Source organism: Saccopteryx bilineata, chromosome 12 (assembly GCF_036850765.1).
Source record: "Saccopteryx bilineata isolate mSacBil1 chromosome 12, mSacBil1_pri_phased_curated, whole genome shotgun sequence".
Lineage (NCBI taxonomy): Eukaryota > Metazoa > Chordata > Mammalia > Chiroptera > Emballonuridae > Saccopteryx > Saccopteryx bilineata.
The window spans coordinates 53,116,289-53,136,787 of NC_089501.1; the positions used below are offsets into that span (position 1 = coordinate 53,116,289).

Here is a 20,499-nt window from a genome sequence, read left to right on the forward strand (position 1 = left end):
ACGTCCTCCTTCTCCGTTTGTCATACGTGGTAAGGGTCAGCGTGTCACCCTCACCCCTACCCTTCACATACACCGATGACCCAACTTCCTTTGTGAAGAATAAATTATTCACCGAGTAAATATAACCAAGTGACACCCATAAAGTGACACTCCATAAAGCCAACAGAGAACCCATAGAAAGAAGGTCAAAAAAAGTCTCCAAGAATGATCGCGTGCATCCAGAAATCACGAAATTCTTGATGAAAAAAGAACAAAAAGAGAAACTGATATTCGAAAGGAGAAACTCGAGTGCCAAAGGACGACTGTCCGGCAAAGACCAGGAAGCCAGCCCTCGGGGCCTGCTGAGTCCCTTTTAACTTGTGATGACTTTCTCTATCTAAACGGTTAGTCCCGCATCTACCTGGAAATGCTGAGGTCGCCAGTTCGAAACCCTGGGCTTGCCTGGTCAAGGCACATCTGGGAGTTGATGCTTCCAGCTCCTCCCTCCCTTCTCTCTCTGTCTCTCTCTCTCCCTCTCTGTTTCCCTCTCTCCTTTTCTCTCTCCTCTCTAAAATGAATAAATAAAATTTTTAAAAAATTAAAAAATATATTTTAAAAAAATAAATAAACGGTTAGTCCTTTGCTTCAAATTCTCATCAAAGGAAAATACTATGAAATTGTTTCTTTCAAGTCTTTTCTGCTCACTCAGCCCTTTTACCTTCTCACCCTGAGCTCTCTTCTCTCCTACAAGGCGGACATCCTGAAAACTGGACGTCAGAGACACCGCCAGAGTTTACAAAGCAGCAGAACTCTGGTTGATAATGACATCTGTGCACAGAAAGCATGGGTCTGACTCCCCTTGAAAGATGTCAGCACTACCTCCAAGAGCCCACATTCAACTATCTTTGACAGGAAAAAATAAATAAAAAAGCCCATGACCAACGGATGCTCTGACAGTTACCGACAGTAACCAGTAGGTTGTTTTAACAGAGCGATCACACCCCGCTGCATTTGTGGGGCACGTTCTAGACACAATTCTCAGACACAGATACATGCTGTGTTCTTGACTGCAAGAGCAGGGCGGGCAGGGACCCCCGAGGACCGGGCAGGGGGCAGACTTACTGCAGCGTGGGATGTCACAGAATTCCCAGCGCTTGTTGGGGTCCGTGGTGAAGCACCATGGGCGGGGCTCCCCATCAGGGTTCCGGCAGTAATTCTTCCTCAGGTTCTTGCTTGGGAATCTGAATGGGCGAGAAGGATGTTGACAGCACTGAACATTTACAGGTAAGAATCACTGTGGACGAGCGGACATCGGGCACCTGCCGTGGGACAGGCACCGTCCAGCACCACAGGGGTGACTAGATGAACTGTCCTCAGAGAGATGACAGTCTCCAGAGAAAGACTAGCTCAGGGGTCTAGGGACTGTTGTCCTAATGGCTTACATGTATAAAAATCATACAACGGAATTAGCAACTGTATTCTTTTGGCTGGCTGGAAAACATGTAAACAGACTCTAGTTACTCAAGGGCCAACAACAGCTGTTTGTAAAAGACCAGGTACTTGTTGGTGGCCATCTTCGGTGCTTAAAGAAACAATGTTTCTGGTCCACCAGGTTCCAGTCCTGCTACCTTGATGCATACGGAAACTGAAAAGGACAAGCTGTGATCCTGTGAGCACCTCGCCCAAGGGTGCAGGCCAGTGAGCCCCCTGGGCAGGGACCCAGGGCTCGGACCGTGAGATGCACGCCATGCCTGCAGCCTTCTGGGTTTATTCCACGCCCCTCTCTGGGGCTGTAAAGGCTCAGGCAGGACGGACTAAGCGAACAGCAGTGGCTTCCACAATCATCTCTTTCCTAGAAGTGAATGTACCCAGTTCACAGCCTTGGGGTCATTTCCCATGTTTCCTCTTTAATGGAAAAGGCAACAGTAGCCCGACCTGTGGTGGCGCAGAGGACAAAGTATCGACCTGGAACGCAGAGGTTGCTGGTTAGAAACCCTGCGTGTGCCCGGTCGAAGCCCATAACGAGAAGCAACTGCTATGAGTTGATGCTTCCCATTCTTCCCCTCCTTTCTCTCTCTCTCTCTCTTCCTCCTCTCTCTAAAATCAACAAATAAAATATTAAAAAATAAATAAAGGCCACAGCTGTGTTTCAAGTTAACTATTGGAGTGAAAGGCACAGCAACTCCGTGGCGCTGTTTTCCGCAGTAAAGTCTGGGGCTCAGTCTCATTTGCTGTACGTTTTTTGTTAAAGTGCGGTGAGGTCCGACCTTAGCCAGAGACGGAAGGGGAAGGTCAGCAGCAGTGCAGAAAGGGCGGTGCTCTCCAGGACAATGGCCGTGGGGCAGATACGGCCACTTGAGGAACCAGAACGCAGCCAAACACCAGGCAACGCCCCCCGGAGCTGCCCAGCGGCCATCAGCGAATGTCTTTTCCCTAGGGACCTACTTGGAAGGAATGAAGCCGTGAGCGTGCGGGGTCTGAGAGTCCCAGGACTGGCATTCGAGCCCGGACGTGGTACTGGAGATGTTGCCCTCGTAGTGTTCTCCGCTGCAGTGCATGCATTCCTCTGGGCAGAGGGACAAGGAGGAAAGAAAGAGGGAAACTGAAGTGAGTAAAGCAACGAAGAGCGAGAACGAGACTCCCGCCAGGCGTGTCGCGAACACCCACCCCCACCCCCCCACCCCCACCCCTCACCCCTGCTCACACGCGCTTCCCAACAATCACTGGGCAAAATAAATAAATAATAAACAAACAAATAAGTAAATGAAAGAAACTGGCAATAAAAACTCGATTTTCTAATACAACATAAAATGTCACTTTACTTCAAAGGGTAAAATTAGCATATTTCGATCAAGAGCCGCTCCGCTGTTATAGTTATGACCAAATCCGGAAACTCCATAATGCCCTGTCCTCAAACTGAGATGCACTGGCCCTTGGTGGGAGGGAGGAGTTGGGGAAGGGTGGACATTTTCTCAAAAGTCTGGGTTGTGGTGGTTGTTGTTTTTTAAAGTATTTGGTGTCTTCGTTTCAATAATGATCTCCAGCAATTTCTATGAAATTATCTGACAGTATGGATGACCGCATCCTCCCTGGCTTTGAGTGCCGGGGTTTTGTTTGTGCTCATGTCCTCACTGGGGGACAGTATTCGCCTACAGCGACAGCAGCGCTCTTTATATGCTTGAAAAGCATGACTGCCTGTTCTTTGCTTTCTTGCAACAAACAAGTGCTGGCGAGGATGTGGAGAAAAGGGAACCCTCCTGCACTGCTGGTGGGAATGCAGACTGGTGCAGCCACTGTGGAAAACAGTCTGGGGGTTCCTCAAAAAAAAATTAAAAAAAATGAGTCTGCGTTATACCCAGCTATACCACTTTTGGAACTTTGGGACTATCTCTTTTTTTTTTGTATTTTTCTGAAGCTGGAAACGGGGAGGCAGTCAGACAGACTCCTGCATGCGCCCGACCGGGATCCACCCAGCATCCCACCAGGGGGCGATGCTCTGCCCATCCAGGGCGTCACTCTGTCGCGATCAGAGCCACTCTAGCGCCTGGGGCAGAGCCAAGGAGCCATCCCCAGCGCCCGGGCCATCTTTGCTCCAATGGAGCCTCAGCTGTGGGAGGGGAAGAGAGAGACAGAGAGGAAGGAGAGGGGGAGGGGTGGAGAAGCAGATGGACGCTTCTCCTGTGTGCCCTGGCCGGGAATCGAACCCGGGACTCCCACACGCCAGGCCGATGCTCTACCACTGAGCCAACCAGCCAGGGGCAGGACTATCTCTTAAGAATCACTCTCCCTGTTTCCAGCTTCAGAAAAATGCAAAAAAAAAAAAAAAAGAATCACAAAACACTACTTTGAAAGAACAGATGCACCCTCATTGCAGTGCTACTAACAATAGCGAAGGTCTGGAAACAGCCCCTGTGCCCATCAGTGAATAAGTGGATAAAAAAACTGTGGTGCCCTGGCCGGTTGGCTCAGTGGTAGAGTGTCGGCCTGGTGTGCGGGAGTCCCGGCCAGGGCACACAGGAGAAGAGCCCATCTGCTTCTCCACCCCCCCCCCTCCTTTCTCTCTGTTTCTCTCTTCCCTTCCCGCAGCCAAGGCTCCACTGGAGCAGAGTTTGCCCGGGCACTGAGGATGGCTCTGTGGCCTCTGCCTCAGGCACTAGAATGGCTCTGATTGCGGCAGAGTTATGCCCCCAGATGGGCAGAGCATCGGCCCCTGGTGGGCATGCCGGGTGGATCCCGGGCACATGCAGGAGTCTGACTGCCTCGCTGTTTCCAACTTCAGAAAAATACAAAAAAACAAACAAACAAAAAGGCCACAGAAGCTTTGATTTGGAATTATTGAAATAACATTGGGCTGCAGGGTAATAGATAACTTTCGGTTTTATGGGGTAATAAGGAAAAAAAGAGTCAGACTTGATACAGAAATGATGCATTCACATCAATTAAGGGACAACTGACCTCATAACAGTATACAAATAAAAGAGTCCCCAGAGTGGAACATGGTCACACAAACCCACTGTCCTCCCTCCCTGCCTTGCACCAACAATGAATGGAGCAGGAAATGTGAAATGCTGAACATTTTCTTTTTCAATAGGATGTTTTTCATGTTTAGCACTGACTTCTGAGGTGTGCTGTGAAATTGGCTGGTTCATTAAAATCATGAGCTGCTGATTTAAAAACAAGTTCAAGGTTTAGCTTCCGCACAATAGCCAAGTCTCCCACATCAAATTAGTGTTGTTTGTTTGAATTGCACTGACTTGGTGATTTTGTTTCACCTGTTGAATCACAAATCTGTTTTCATCTTTCTACTGTGTCAAGCATTCAGCCTCGACACTTTATTTAGAGTTTACATGTCGTTTTATATTTGTACACACTGAAGGAACATTTTAATAGAAATAATTCCGGTCAATGTGGGGTGGGGGGCCTGAGCCAATTTCGATCCTTTCCACAAGGTTCATATGTGACTCAGTTTTGTCAGACATGGCACTAAATGATCATTCACAACATCCCTGCGGGAAATCGCTTTACAGCCAAATTTATCGCTGTGCAGATAAAGGCAGATCTGAACGGTGTCCAGAGCGCTCCTGACCTTCGCATTCGGGGATGTCGCAGTAGCCGAATCGGGTGCTGCGGTCCATGGTGTAACACCAGGGCCCCTTCTTGTCGCCGTCCGGGTTCCGGCAGTAGTTCTCCTCCAGGCCCTCTGACGGGTGGGTCGCGGGCGAGAAACTGCACAGGGTGGAGAGGAACCACTGATGGCGTGTGCAACATCAGCACGCTGTCAGCAGCACAGGACGAGGGGCCTTCTCTGCCCCACCCGCGGTCGAGGCTCTGCAGCCCGAGCGCCTGCGTGCTGGCGCCGTGCGGAAGGATGTGTGTCGCCCGGTGTTTGTGTCTGTTCTCTGCTGGTACCCTGACATCGCCGTTGCTACTCTACTTACGGACACGGTTTTTATGCACAGAGAGTAGAAACAAAGCCTCAAACTCCTGACAGATTCTTGATTCGTGACAAACACCTGCTTCTGTTAGTTGCCTTTCTCCCTAAAAATGATAGCAGTTCACACCATTTTGCCTGCGTTGAACCATGCTCCAGGGGCTATACAAAACCTTTCTATACATTCTCTTGTTTAGAGAATATTATTATTATTATTATTATATCCTACCAGGAATGTTATTATTCCTAGTTTACAGATGAATAAACTGAGACACAGCAATGTAAGACCAGACAAGTCTTGCCCAAGTTGGAACAGTTACTAAGTAGCATTTCAAGAATCTAGTCAGACCTTTTTTATTCCAAACACCCGGTTCTCTCTGAGATGCAGCCAGATTTAGTGGGGGAGTGTGGGGGGGGGGGGAGGGCGCAGTTAAGCTCATTTTCAGATCTAGAGATGAATTGCTGTGTAGAGATAACAAATTACATCAAAAGCCCAGGACTTGGAGTCTACAAAGGCAGGTTTTGTTTCTGACTCTTCTATGTACTTGATTTTGGTAAATGGAACCTCTGTTTCCTTGTCCGTGGGCCCAGAGAGGGGTTAGATTAGCTCTGAGGCCCCTGATGGTCTATGATTGGTCCATTTACTTGATCATTTTACCTCTAACAGCCTTAACGTCCTGCGGATATTAGATCTGCCCATCTCCTGGGGATGCTCTAAAGCAGGGGTCTCAAACTCGCGGCCCGCGGGCCGCATGCAGCCCGCCGAACAATGTTGTACTGATTTTTTTTTTGTTTTCAGCTGCAGTGAGAAAAGTGTTGCGTAACAGTTGCCTTTTGTAGACCTAGTGCGGCCCGCCAAATGGCTGTGATCTTGCTCTGCAGCCCACATGCTGAGTTGAGTTTGAGACCCCTGCTCTAAAGGCACTCTAGAGGGGGACTCAGGGTAGAGGGCGCCATGATCCTGCTGGAGAAGCATTGTTTCTGAGAACTGAATGCCACCTAATGCCCTCCGGGGGCACAGACAATCAGAATGACACTAAAATAAGTTGGCAAATTGCGAGACAATCCATTTTCATTTATATTGTGTTGTACTCTTTCGCTCCACAAAGCCAAGATGAGCACGTGGTGAGAGTTCTAATTTGCCACGTTTGACTTCAGCCAGTTGAGTCCTAGACTCAGCCTAGAATTCATGGTTTCTTGCTCCTTTTCTACTAGGCATCCTTCTGTGGTCTAGGCCTTCCAGAAAAGTCTATACACAGGAGTGAATGGAGAACAACTGTTTTCTGCTTTGGGGCTGGAAATAATCCAACTATTCTCTATCAACATCAATGAGGGTCCCTCTGTGCCGGCTTGTGCACCGGTTCCAGCTGGGTGTAGAGAAAATGCACTCACTCTAAGGGTAATAGGCGGGGACGGAGCAGAGAAGGGGGAGAGTGCCTTACTTAGGCTTGTGTGGAGAGCTGTCACTCCATCTCTGGCAGGCAACCCCGTTTCTCGTTTTGGATGCCGTCCCCCGGTAGTTTCTTCCATTGCCAGTCCTGCACTCCGAAAGATACACTGGAAAGAAGTCCACACAGTGCTCAGTTGCTTTCACAACAGGAAAGTTCAAGTGAGAATTAACTCGTACGGTAGACAACACCATGGTCTACTATCCAAGAAGATCGTCTTTCCTTTCCCTTTCCCCTTCCCTTTCCTTTCCTCCCTCCCTCCTTCCCTCCCTCCCTCCCTCCCTTCCTTCCTTCCTTTCTTTCTTTTTGGAAAGAGAAAGAGAGAGGGACAGACAAACAGAAAAGGAGAGAGATGAGAAGCATATGGCACCTTAGTTGTTCATTGATTGCTTTCTCATACATGCCTTGACCATATGTCCAGCCAAACCAGTGACCCCCTGCTCAAGCCAGTGACCTTGGGTGTCAAGCCAGTGTGACCTTTAGGCTCAAACCAGTGACCCATGGGGTCATGTCTATGTTCCCACGCTCAAGCTGGCAACCCTGTGCTCAAGTTGGTGACCCTGTGCTCAAGCTAGAGGAGCCCATGCTCAAGCCAGCAACCTTGGGGCTTTGAACCTGGGTCCTCAGTGTCCCAGGTCAACATTCTACCCACTGTCCCACCACCTGGTCAGGAAAGAAGATTGCCTTTTATATCTGTGTGAGATTTGCAACTAATGAAGCCGTTTGGTGCTTTGAGACATCTATCCAATGCTATAGCCTGTCTGTATACTCTGGGGGCACATGGAGAATGGAACAGGGAAGGCCCTACTGTCATGGGGCTGGCATACTAGTGGGGACCAGTTACAGAAAGTTATCGAGGACTCAGCTTCATGGTGACGTGTGTGACAGAAAAATAAACAGCTTGCCGAGAGAGTGAAAGAGTGAAAGGAATGGGAAGGAAGGCTTCAGACAGGGTGGGCAGTGAATTTTTCAGCGGCCAAAAGAGGTCCAAACCGCCTCATTTTTTTTTTTGAGGCTTCCAGTATTTTTAATATGAAAAGTGTCACCTGTGTCCCAGATGTTTTCAGGTAGGCACCCGTGGCTAGCAGGCCACTTTCCAGGTGTCCACCCATTTCTGGTCCCTCCAATTGGGATATACGCTTATCGAGTCAATTTTTTGGCCCTGGCCGGTTGGCTCAGCGGTAGAGCGTCGGCCTGGCGTGCAGGGGTCCCGGGTTCGATTCCCGGCCAGGGCACACAGGAGAAGCGCCCATTTGCTTCTCCACCCCTCCCCCTCTCCTTCCTCTCTGTCTCTCTCTTCCCCTCCCGCAGCGAGGCTCCATTGGAGCAAAGATGGCCCGGGCGCTGAGGATGGCTCCATGGCCTCTGCCTCAGGCACTAGAATGGCTCTGGACGCAACAGAGCAACGCCCCAGAGGGGCAAAGCATCGCTCCCTGGTGGGCATGCCGGGATCTCGGGCGCATGCGGGAGTCTATCTGACTGCCTCCCTGTTTCCAGCTTCGGAAAAATGAAAAAAAAAAAAAAAAGAGTCAATTGTTTTTATTGTCAGAAGTCTTTATACAGCTCCGTTTGATGAAAGAAGACCTAAACTGACCTGGCACCAGATGTAGTTATTACAGTTTCATAAACTGAGACATGAATGAGAAAGGAAAACCATCTTTTTTTACCTCAGTTAAATGCTTTTAAGGACTTGAAAATTGTCAACTCATATAGTTGAAAGGAGTCAACTCATAGTTGACTTTATGAGTTTGGGGGGCAGAGATCATAAAAATATAAATGCACTTGACAGTCAGATTGATCAGTCCATGTCTCTAGATCCTGCTCCACTTCAAAGAGAAGGAAACTGATTATCGTACACAAGACTCTTAGAGAATCGTTTATGCAAGAAACACCCGGATTCACAAACAAAAGAGCCTCCACCTAAAAGATGCCAGTGTAAACTTGTGTTTTTAATGGAATTATCAACTATTTAAAATATATTTGCATCATCTTTCACAATTCTCCACTTTAGCCAAGGTTTAAAATGAACTGACCATTTATCTGGGGAAACTATTTCTAACACTCCTGTCGTAAACTAGTGCTTTTAACCCAACTGTCTGTTTAAAGATTGCAAGTGTCTCCTCACGGAGCTATATTATTACAGTCGACATATGACGCTTATCCAAGGTGTCAACTCAAGGCACTTTCTAAGCCCAGGGGTCCGGGGAGACTTTGGAAAGGGCGTGAGGCTTGAGCTGAGACCTGGGACATCAGAAGGAACGGGACACAGAAAGAGCAGAAGAGGGTCCCGCAGCAGCGGCGTGTGCTGGCGTGTTTCACAAGCAGGGACACACTTAGTGAGCTGAGCACACGGGCGGGCTTCAGCGACACAGGGCCCTGTAGCCCTGGGGAAGCATCGGGATTCTATTCCAAGGGCACAGAGACTTCGAAGCAGGGATGTTAAGGACCAGCCATTGCAGTTGGTCCGGCCAGTGACGATGGCAGCTTCTACCCAGCTGGTGGCAGTGGCCATGGCAGCCGGTGGCAGATGTGAATGTGATCAGACACTGTTCCCAGCAAGACGCTGGCGGGGAACTTAGCAGGGAGTCGATATTCCACAGGAAAGGAACAGGCTCGCAGAAGTGACTGACTTCTGACTTTTGACCTCTCTGTGTTTGTATGTACCTGCTGGAGTTTATATAACCCTTCGCTCCTTTCTATCAACAAGAAAACAGGCAACCACCGTTCAGACGAAGGCTGGCGGTCAGCCCCTTGTCCCTTCTGGTTAACAATTTACAGATGACATTTAAATGCCCACATTTTGCAGGGAGAATCCCGTCAGCCCCCTCCCCTTTAGTAAAATCAGGTAGATAGTAGATAATCCTATGTATCTCACCCTGTACTCACTATTTGTAAGAACTAATGACTTCTGATGAAATTTAGATCTAAGCTGTACTTTAATCTCAAGAATTAAAGATTAACAGCGGAAAGGAAAGGTGGAGAGCAGACACACAGCCAATCAAACCCGAGAGGAGGGACTTGTGCACAGAAATGATCCCTGCCTAAAGAAATGCCTTTGATTTCAAGAGTTTGTAGTGAGCCTGGAGAGACTGTTGCAAGTCATTGTCAAGAATGCACCCCATAGGGCAGGGGTCGGGAATCTTTTTGGCTGAGAGAGCCATGAACGGCACATATTTTAAAATGTAATTCCGTGAGAGCCATACAACGACCCGTGTATATTATGCATTATCCAATAAAAATTTGGTGTTGTCCCGGAGGACAGCTGTGACTGGCTCCAGCCACCCGCAACCATGAACATGAGCGGTAGGAAATGAATGGATAGTAATACATGAGGATGTTTTATATTTTTAATGTTATTATTTGTTTTATTAAAGATTTGTCTGCGAGCCAGATGCAGCCATCAAAAGACCCGCATCTGGCTCGCGAGCCATAGGTTCCCGACCCCTGTCATAGGGTGTTTCTTGTTGTCTTTAACACCCGTGATACAGAACATCTGGAGAGCTAGGTTGTTGTAGGTGGCCTTAATACCTAGCTAACAACAGAGTGCAAGAGGCAGCCTTGAACACATCATACATTCACCTAAATCTTCATACATGCTTAGTGAGTTTTTCATGGCTAAAAAGATAGGCGATTGCCACAGGAATGCCGGCCATCTGTTACCCTAAACGGTGGGACAGTGAATCCAGAATTTTCAAGAAAACTATGGAAAAGAAACTACAACTCTGGCCTATTTTCAAAAGACAGTATTTCAGAGTCTGACGGAAATATAGACCATTACTCCCCCCACCCCTGTAAAAGGCAAATTTTAAGAATAAAAATAAAAATGAAGTTTCTATGCAAATGCTACCTATTGAAGAGTTAAAACACTCCAGTGTTTTTATTTCCCTAGGCTTCCCAAAGCCAGGACCCAGGACCATGGTCCCTGCAGGACAAAAAGTCAAGATCGTAAGGGACGTCTAGACTCTCCCTTCTTCCTTAAAAATACACTGTTGAAGCCCTGGCCAGTTGGTTCAGTGGTGGAGTGTAGGCCCGGTGTGTGGAAGTCCTGGGTTCGATTCCCAGTCAGGGCACACAGGAGAAGTGCCCATCTGCTTCTCCACTTCTCCCCCTCTCACTTCTTTCTCTCTCTCTCTCTCTCTCTCTCTCTCTCTCTCTCTCTCTCTCTCCCCCCTCCTCCCATCCTGCATCCATGGCTCGATTGGAGTGTGTTGGCCCCAGGCACTGAGGATGGCTCCATGACTTCTGCCTCAGACGCTAAAATGGCTCCAGTTGCCACAGAGCAAGGGCCCCAGATGGGCAGAGCATCACCCCCTGGTGGGCTTGCCGGGTGGATCCCGGTCGGGCACATGCAAGAGTCTGTCTCTGCCTCCCCCTCCTCTCACCAAAAATTAATTAATTAATTAAAAATAACTTGATATTTTATTTTCAGAGTCATAGACATAGAAGTGATTTTGTAAATCAGATCCCTTCATGCTTAAAAACGAAGCATAAAAGGTGAAGTAAAAAAAAGGTGAAGTAACATACTCAAGTCAATAGAGTGGGTTAGCGGCCCGATCTCGTCCTGACGACCAAGTCGGGTTTGCCGCCCCGCCCCGCCTCTGTCCTGTGGTCTGAGAGATGACAGGTGGAAAGGAAGAGGGGAGGGGCGGAGACGAAGAAGTAGATGAACAGGAGGAGGAGGAAACAGAAACACTGTGCGCACCTTTCTTTTCAAACAGAACCACATCCCTCCTCCGGAAGACAGGGGAAGACCTGCTGTTCTCGGCCATTAGCACACACTGTTGCTCTTTGCTGTGATACTGGAATGACCTGCAGAGGGGAGTCGGGAGACACAGCAGGAGTGCTCCTTGAATTAAGGAAAGCACACTTCTGTGGATAAGCAGGCGACTGTCCAGAGCACACTGTGTCTCTTGATGGACCGAGGGGCTCAGAACTGCTCTTCTCAATCCCGTGCGGCCCGGGGTCAGGGAGATGTTGTCAACAGGGCGCCTCAGCATGGTGGCTCCCCTGCTTTTCTCCTGCCGCTGCCTTCTACCTCCGGGCCTCCACATTTTCTCTTTCTGTACCAGCTGCTCGACGCTTTCTTCACTCCCGAATATTTGCTTTTGTGCCGGAAAGAGGTGATGCTGATCGCTTTGAACTTATTCCCAGAATGGTTTATACGGCTCCTGTCGTTTCCCCTGACCTACACCTCCACATTCGGTGGTGTAGGACCCACCCGCCTGAGCTCACCCTCCTTGCCCGTCCACGGGGTCTCGCCGTGGATGCCCAGCCCGGCACTCAAAGCCACCCACACCTGCCTTTCCAGTCCCGTCTCCTGCAGAAGCCTCTGGTTTAACCACCTGGGTCCATTCTTGGTCCCTCCCACAGGCACAAGGCCAGGCCGGGCCCTCTGCCTAGAATGCCTCCAGCCTTATCAGTAGATACCAAGCTCTCGCTCACCCTTCAAAGCCCAGCTCAGGTTCCACCTCCTCCCTGAGGCCCTCCTAGCTGTATCAACCCTTGGGAATTGTTCTTTCCTCTGAGTTTTACAGAGCACATATAAAGACCATCTATCAACACCTCACATTGGCTGTGTTGTTTTTTTTAACTTACATGTTATCCAATTTCCGTGACCACAGCATAACCACAAAGGGCCCAGTGTGCATCATTCATCTATATAAAGATCTATCCTATATAAAGCTGTATGTCTGATACACTGGGTCATGGTGTCTATGCTTCATTGCTCCTTAGGGTCCAGGACACTTGCGCACGTGTGACCCTCAGTACATACTGAGTGATAATGATGTGAAACACTAGAGCTCAGAATAATAGCTGTTTGTGTCATATGTAAAAATAATGAATTTCCTTCGGGAGCATTTTTCTTAAAGGGAACACGAACAAATTTAACGAGAAACTGCTCGTGTGGATTCAGATACAGGGGGCAAACACAGGTTCCAAGCTCCGACTCCATGAAATTCCTCTCTCTCCTTAAATCCTGCTTTTGTCACGTCCACAAGCAAATTCTTTTGAGATCGAAAGAGTCGCGTAGCCGACGGCAAGACGCCTGCGCGGGTGACACGACGACAGAAATACCTGCAGACGAACTCTGTTTCTCCCTCGCACTTCGCCACACACTCGGCGATGCTCGCCGCCTCCAGCTGCTTCTTGCTGAGCGTGAACAGCGACGCCCCCTGCGTGCCCACGTAGTTGTCCAGGGGGTCTCCGCGACCTACCAAAGGGAGGGAAACACGGGACAGCTGACAATATCGATCGACACCTTAGTTTGATGGCGGTGATTTTGTCATCTATTTGCTTTGCCTCGACCAAAAAAAAAAAAAAAAAAAAAAAGAAAGTCTGCTTTACTGGAAGCAGAGGGATTGCCATGAATAAAAACCAGCGGTGAGATTCAAATAACTTAACAACTGCTTCTCTACCCTAATGACAGCTTTAAGTATAAAAAAAAAAAGATATACCAAAAGGTAGTTTGTTATTTCATGCATTTGATACTAAATAAAAACAATAAAAGAGGTACACAAAACTAAATTATGCTATAAGAAAGAGTTTTAAAATATTAGTGAAAAAATATTAAGTAATAGCTGACAAAAAAAAAAAAACAATAAAACTGTTATTTAAGATATTTCCAATGACGGCTTGTCACTCCCCGGTTGTTCAGCACTTTTTCTCTTCACGTTATAAGTGTGTTTACTGAAGTAACAAACGCGAGGGAATTAAAATGTAGTGTTTCATCAAAGGCAAATGAGTTTTATGAAGTGAATAAATAAATATTACAAGCAGAGTTTTCTGTCAAACCTTTTTCAGCCGTGGATGGAATGAACATGACTACGGGCACTTGGAATACGCTGTCGTGCAGATGAATGTTTAAAAGAGTAAGAAATGTAAACGTGTGATTTCCACATTGGGTGGCTGCCCAGGCGCTCACCTCAGAGAGAACCCTGATGACAAGTGCCTTTTTAACAACTGGTTCACTGAACTCGACAAAAAATTAGGTATCGGTTCTGCCTAACTGGTACGAACCAGCTGAATCCCACCACTGATAAAAATGTTTCGTGAGGACAACAGTTCCATTAAAAGACTACAATACATTAAAAGGTCAACCCGATTGATAGATTCATGGATTAGGATTATTTAATAACTTCTAGTGCTGCTATATTAATGGGGGTTAAGCCTTAAATAAGCTTAAATTTGGTCTGCTTGCTGTGTGTTGTCCTGTCGTGACAGAACACTGAGAGACCACTCATGGCAACTGGGTTGCCAATGTTGATGACTTGTTCATCCCTGGATCCAGGGAATTCGAAGCCATTACTTGATCTCTGACAGTATAAACCCTGGTTGTCACACGGTCCCTTAGACTGAAGGGATACGCAGTCTCTGAATGGTTCCACCTTGACATGCAGAATTTTTGGTGAGTTGATGATGTTGAGATAAATAGGACCTGAACTAACCTCTACTCTGATCCAAGGTCATTTTTATACTAGGCCTAGTACAGGGACACGTCACTATTAATGAAAAAGAAATTAGTTCTTCCGTGATGATGACAGGTGGCTTGCATTTTTGGAGGACATTGTTAAAAAAATAAATAAAAAGCAGACAAATGAGGCCTGACCTGTGGTGGCGCAGTGGATAAAGCGTCGACCTGGAAATGCTGAGGTCGCCGGTTCGAAACCCTGGGCTTGCCTGGTCAAGGCACATATGGGAGTTGATGCTTCCAGCTCCTCCCCCCTTCTCTCTCTCTCTCTATCTCCCTCTCTGTCTCTCTCTCCTCTCTAAAAATGAATAAAATAAAAAAAAGCAGACAAATGATACTGGTCTTGGGTTTTCTGTGAGATAAAATCTAAGGCGAGGAATCTGTCCAGAGGTTGCTCTGCCCCATCACTGGGGCCGAGGGGGCCCCAGCCGTGGTGCCACGGCGAGCCTACACGGCGTCCCTGTTCTCGGGCCCCACAGGACCCCGGCCCTGGCTCCGGCGGCCCTCCTCCACGCCCAGAGATGTCGGCCTCCATCCCTTGTCCGTCGGGTATGGAACACCAGTCATTTTCTCACAGGGTGAGAGGCCAAAGAGGTTAATAAAATAAAGATAGCAAAGTTTCCTAAAGTTTGCCTAAACGGGATTAGGCAACACGGCAACCTTGACCCGCTTTGAGGTGGGGACCAAGGCCAGACAGAGGAGACTAAAGAGTCAAAGGGAGCGGCCGCGGGAACAGCTGGGAGACACACGTCTTTTCAGAAGCCCGGCAGTGAATGGAGCACTTGGGATGCGGTCACGAAAATTGTTCAAAGATGAGGCATTCTAGAGCAAGTTTGGCGCTGATGAAAATTATCCACAGGGAGGAGCATTAAGAGTCAGATTCGGCCCTGGCCGGTTGGCTTAGTGGTAGAGCATCGGCCTGGCGTGCAGAAGTCCCAGGTTCGATTCCCAGCCAGGGCACACAGGAGAAGCGCCCATCTGCTTCTCCACTCCTCCCCCTCTCCTTTCTCTCTGTCTCTCTCTTCCCCTCCCACAGCCAAGGCTCCATTGGAGCAAAGATGGCCTGGGCGCTGAGGATGGCTCCGTGGCCTCTGCCTCAGGCGCTAGAATGGCTCTGGGTGCAACAGAGCGACACCCCAGAGGGGCAGAGCATCGCCCCCTAGTGAGCATGCCGGGTGGATCCCGGTCGGGCGCATGCGGGAGTCTGACTGCCTCCCCATTTCCAGCTTCGGAAAAACGCAAAAAAAAAAAAAAAAAAAAAAAAGAGGCAGATTCTCCTTCTCGGAAAAGCCGTCCCTGACCCCCTGAAAACACACCACAGAGGCGATGCCCTGATGGGCAGAGATGGAGCCACCCTGCGGCCCCCTCCCCTCTTCATCCTTTCTCAGTTTAAGACACTCCAAACCACAAGGGGGCCACTGGGCAGGAAGGTGGCTGGAGCAATTTACGTGTGACACACAAAAGGCACTTGATAACTCTATGAGAAGATTATGGAGAAATAGGTATTTTAGACCAGGATTCGTGTCATCATCTGGAGTTTCATCCCACTTTGAGCTCTCGTTTCCAAATCAGGACGTAACTTAAAAAAGAAAACAGTTAACTCTATGAAGCTTATACTACAAAGAGTCAAAGGGAACTTTTGGAAATGTTCTTAGAAAGTGGAACAGGCTCGTGTATAAATGATGTCCAAACAGGAACATTTCTGCTTATATCAGCCTTTATTTAAGTTACCTTTAATTATGCAGTTATGTTATTATGTTTCCTAGCACCTAGCTGCTGAGACCCACCTTGGGAACAAACGTCACAAAGAGATGCCCCAAAAGAGATTTGTTTTTCATTTTGTTTGAAAAAAATTTCCCAAATATTTTCTTTTATTCAACTCTAGTGCTCATTGGGCGACAGGTGTAATGTAGCTTACTGGTTGACCAATAAATAGTAAACATTTTTTTAGTAAGAAAATAATTTTTATATCCCAGGGCAGTGTAGATGTATGTTGCTACCAAAGCAAGTATATTTTACAGATAATGTGGGCTTGTTTGTTTTTTCATCTCTCTGGTGCGTCTACATGCACCAGGCTTGTGTGTTTGAAAGACCAGACCCAGTGTTCTCTGAAACACAAACTCCTTACCCACCTCTCACTGAGGACAGCTGGAAAAGAATATTTTTCCTCTCCTGGGTGGTTTCAGTGCATTGAAAAGATGAGACAGTTCTGAGAAAGAGAATAAATGCCTTCCTTTCCCAAAGGGCTTACACGAGCCTTTTCCCCCTGATCGGTGAGGGCGTATGTTAACCCTGTTGCAGAGAGGTTGATTCCTACATTGGGGTATGACATGCCCCACTGAATGGTCCCTGGTGTCCCAGGTCCTGCCTTTCATCAGCTGGAAGAGGAGATGCAGACTTCACGCCCACCACAGCCGTTTCCCAAATATCTCTTGGTACAATCTTCTGCTGGGAAGGCTCTTTGATAATTCCTCGAACGGCTCCACTAAATTCCAGCATGTTTTACTCTAAAGCACAACATGTAATATTTCATTTGGCAACTTACAAATTTAATTTCAAGTAACTATACTTTGTTTACGTGAAGAACTACTTGTGTAATGTATCATTCCGTTCATATGAAATGTCCAAAGTAGGCAAGTCAAAGACAGACAGTAGATGAGTGACGGCCAGGGGTGGATAGGGACTGAGGGTTGGGGTGACAGCTAAGAGTGTGGAGTGTTTTGGGGGAGATAATGAAAATGTTCTAACATTGTAGCAATGAATGCACCACTCTGAACATAGTGGAAACTATCAGATTGTATTCTTTAATCAGATTGTATTACAAACTATCAGATTGTATTCTTTAATCAGGCGTCCCCAAATTATGGCCCGTGGACCGCATGCGGCCCCCTGAGGCCATTTATCCGCCCCCACTCCCCACGCACTTCCAGAAGGGGCACCTCTTTCATTGGTGGTCAGTGAGAGGAGCACTGTATGTGGCGGCCCTCCAACGGTCTGAGGGACAGTGAACTAGCCCCCTGTGTAAAAAGTTTGGGACCCCTGCTTTAAATGGATGAATTGTACCGTGTGTGAATTGTATCGCAATAAAGTCGTTAAGGAAAAAAGAAGTATATATAAGGACATGCTCAGGACAGTTTAAAGATAGTTTAAACAAAGTTTAAAAAGTAAGAAGAGCACCGAGATTCCTTCTTGGACATCCTGGTTTAAATCCCGGTTTCTGCACTTCTTGAATTTGGAAGTTTGGTCAATAGGCAAATAACAGGATTTTCCTAAGTATGAATTAAGTCATCTATAAAATAGAGAGGAAGATACTACCCTTACCTATTGCACCAGCTAAAGAAGGTAATATTAGTAAAGGGGACACACACACACACACACACACACACACACGTGTGTACGTGTGTATAAAAACGAGCCTGGCCCACCTCAAGCACTGAGTCTGTGTTGACTTGCTGTGTGCACGCATCATTTGGCAACGCCTGTGATTCGTTCGGGATAGAAGCGAGCGTCTGTGTACAGAAAGCCTTCCTGAACCCACAGCAAACAGGAGGGTCGTCCACGCAATGACAGGCTGGTCATGGCATGTGGTCAAAGGCCTATCTCACGGTTCACATTTGAAAGTGAGGAGAATGGGACATTTTAAAGAACATGATCTAAATTAACCAAACTGAGAATCACGCAAAGAGACTAACAACTTTTTGTGTTGTTAGGTATCTGAGCTACTTTCTTCCCCCCTTCAACTAAAATAACTATTATTTGAGCTCAATCTTTCACATAAAAAAAAATCACTAATTTTTTTTTTGTCTCTGCCCGTTTGTCTTCAGTATTGACAAGGAAGTTAAACTTATTTCTTGATGAATTTCTCTATCTTATGTTTAGATCTTGAACTAGGGATCTCAGAAATCAGAAGCTAAATCAAACTAGTTGCTCATATGACCACCATGTATCCGTTTTTTAATACAATGCGAGGAAAAAGACATAGCGATTAACATGAAAAAAGAAGTCTTTCCGTCTTACCTGACTTCAGAAACAGGAGGAGCAGAAGCACAACTCCCTTCTGGGCCATTTTGGGACTGGTCAGCAGTGTCCGGACAGCACCGCGTCCCAGTCCCAAGATGTGACTGACGTACCTGACAGGAAGTGCATTCTCAGACAAGGGAATCACAGCACGTTAATCATTATCTCAGAGGCCCGTTGCCCCTGTGCTCGGCAGGGCTCAAACATTACCTTGACGGAGGGTCTTACGACACACTCGAGTCTGCAATAGATGCTGGGAAATGGCGCAAGCAGCCCCTCCCCGGACGGACCGAGCCGCCTCTGGGCCTCCTTTCCCTCCTCGCCAGGGTCCCTCTCTCTCCCACTCAGTCTTGGTTCTTCCTCTCTTCTTCCATTCTCTTTCTTTTGGTAAGTGTGTGTGTGTGTGTGTGTGTGTGTGTGTATCACAATAATAAGTAACATCCGCTGAGCACTGCTAAGTGATGCTTATGCATAATTTGATTCAACCTTCAAACAAGCAATATTACTATCATCTCCACTTTGGATCGGGCTCATCGAGTTGAACTGCCCCAAGGTTGAATTAGCTAACAAGCGGGAAGCCTACAGACACAAGCTATTTAGGCCGTTGTGTAGAAATTACTGTATAAGCTGCTTTATTATTATGAAATTTTTCTCTCTGCCCTGTGGACTCACATGTTTTCCAGGATAATAAATGATGTTAGAAAACCATCGATTTTTCTTCCAAATGAATTCACAATGTATAAGAGTCTCAGCCTCACAAAACAGAGCAAGGGCGGCAAAATTATGTTTAAGGAGTCTTGTCTCGATTTTCGTGGTGAATTCTGACCTTTCCCCCGGCTTAAGGCTAGAATGAGTAAAGGAAATATATGCTTGCAAACTCCTAGTTCGGTGTCCCAAACTATTTAGAAATAGCTAAATTGACTCTATGTTAAACGTGAAATAAGAACAAGAAACTCCTTTCTCCAGGCTGTGAAACTCCTCTCTGTGAGTTAACTGCTGAGGTGCGGAGGCGGCCTCTTCTCTCAGATCCCCGGGGTCTGTGCAGACTTCTCCAGAAATCACGGAGATGGAGAGAAAGGAGACCATGTCTCACAGCTTTCTGCCTCATCCCGGCCTTTCTTCTGTCCTCACACTTGGCCGCCTGCCTCCCTGTCACCTAGTGGCCCGGTTTATTAAAGGGGACACAGAAGGAAGCGAGCTGGGAAATCAGCAGAGGACAGACTTCTTTCTTATAATATCAGAAATGTCTTTAAGGGGATTATGCTGGTGTGTTTGAGACACTACATGGGGAAGAAAACAGACTATGAATATATCACGTCTCCATTATGCATTTTATTTCCACTTGAAATATTCTAGAACTGCCTCATGGAGAAGGCACTTCGGGAACAATGTTATTAGAATTCTATACCCATGTAAATTTCCTTTTCCTGGTTTTTATTTATTTATTTATTTTTGTATTTTTCTGAAGCTGGAAACGGGGAGAGACAGTCAGACAGACTCCCACATGCGCCCAACCGGGATCCACCCGCACGCCCACCAGGGGGCGATGCTCTGCCCCTCCGGGGCGTCGCTCTGCCATGACCAGAGCCACTCTAGCGCCTGGGGCAGAGGCCAAGGAGCCATCCCCAGCGCCCGGGCCATTTTTGCTCCAATGGAGCCTTGGCTGCCAGAGGGGAAGAGAGAGACAGAAAGGAAGGAGGGGGGGGTGGAGAAGCAAATGGGCGCTTCTCCTATGTGCCCTGGCCGGGAATCGAACCCGGGTCCCCCGCACGCCAGGCCAACGCTCTACTGCTGAGCCAACCAGCCAGGGCCCCTGGTTTTATTTTTTGTTGTTAATTTAGGTGGAGGTGCTGTGCCCTTTGCCCCTTTGCATTGTGGAAGCTTCTAGAATACATTTGACTCCACAGATGTTGTTTCTGTAAACGAGGTCGCCCTCCTACAGTGACCACACAGTCTTCATCCTCTTCATGGTAGATCACCGTCACGAGGGCTCAGGAAAGCACGGAGCAGAGTTGTGCCATCGCAACGCCCAGTTCTGAAGGGTGTGGAGTGGGGTGTGGAGCGGGCTGCGGGGAGGGCTGGAGGACGCAGGCAGAGATGGGGGGTGCTTGCAGAGATGGGGGGTGCGTGCAGGTTTCCGTTAGGGCCCCGCCCCC

The 20,499-nt window shown here is 47.7% G+C and overlaps 1 protein-coding gene across 1 annotated transcript in view; it reads right to left on the minus strand.

The window, feature by feature from the left end:
• The window catches only part of PLG (plasminogen), a 40,052-nt gene extending 21,558 nt beyond the window's left edge, over nt 1–18,494 (minus strand). Inside the window, exons 1-7 of the mRNA XM_066248515.1 lie at nt 18,344–18,494; nt 12,934–13,069; nt 11,561–11,667; nt 6,853–6,967; nt 5,066–5,205; nt 2,425–2,545; nt 1,102–1,220 (exon numbers count right to left, since the gene is read on the minus strand). Coding sequence (XP_066104612.1) covers nt 1,102–1,220; nt 2,425–2,545; nt 5,066–5,205; nt 6,853–6,967; nt 11,561–11,667; nt 12,934–13,069; nt 18,344–18,392 — 787 coding nt within the window. The 5' untranslated portion in view covers nt 18,393–18,494. The remainder of the gene's footprint in view (nt 1–1,101; nt 1,221–2,424; nt 2,546–5,065; nt 5,206–6,852; nt 6,968–11,560; nt 11,668–12,933; nt 13,070–18,343) is intronic.
• Between the last annotated feature and the right edge of the window lie 2,005 nt (nt 18,495–20,499).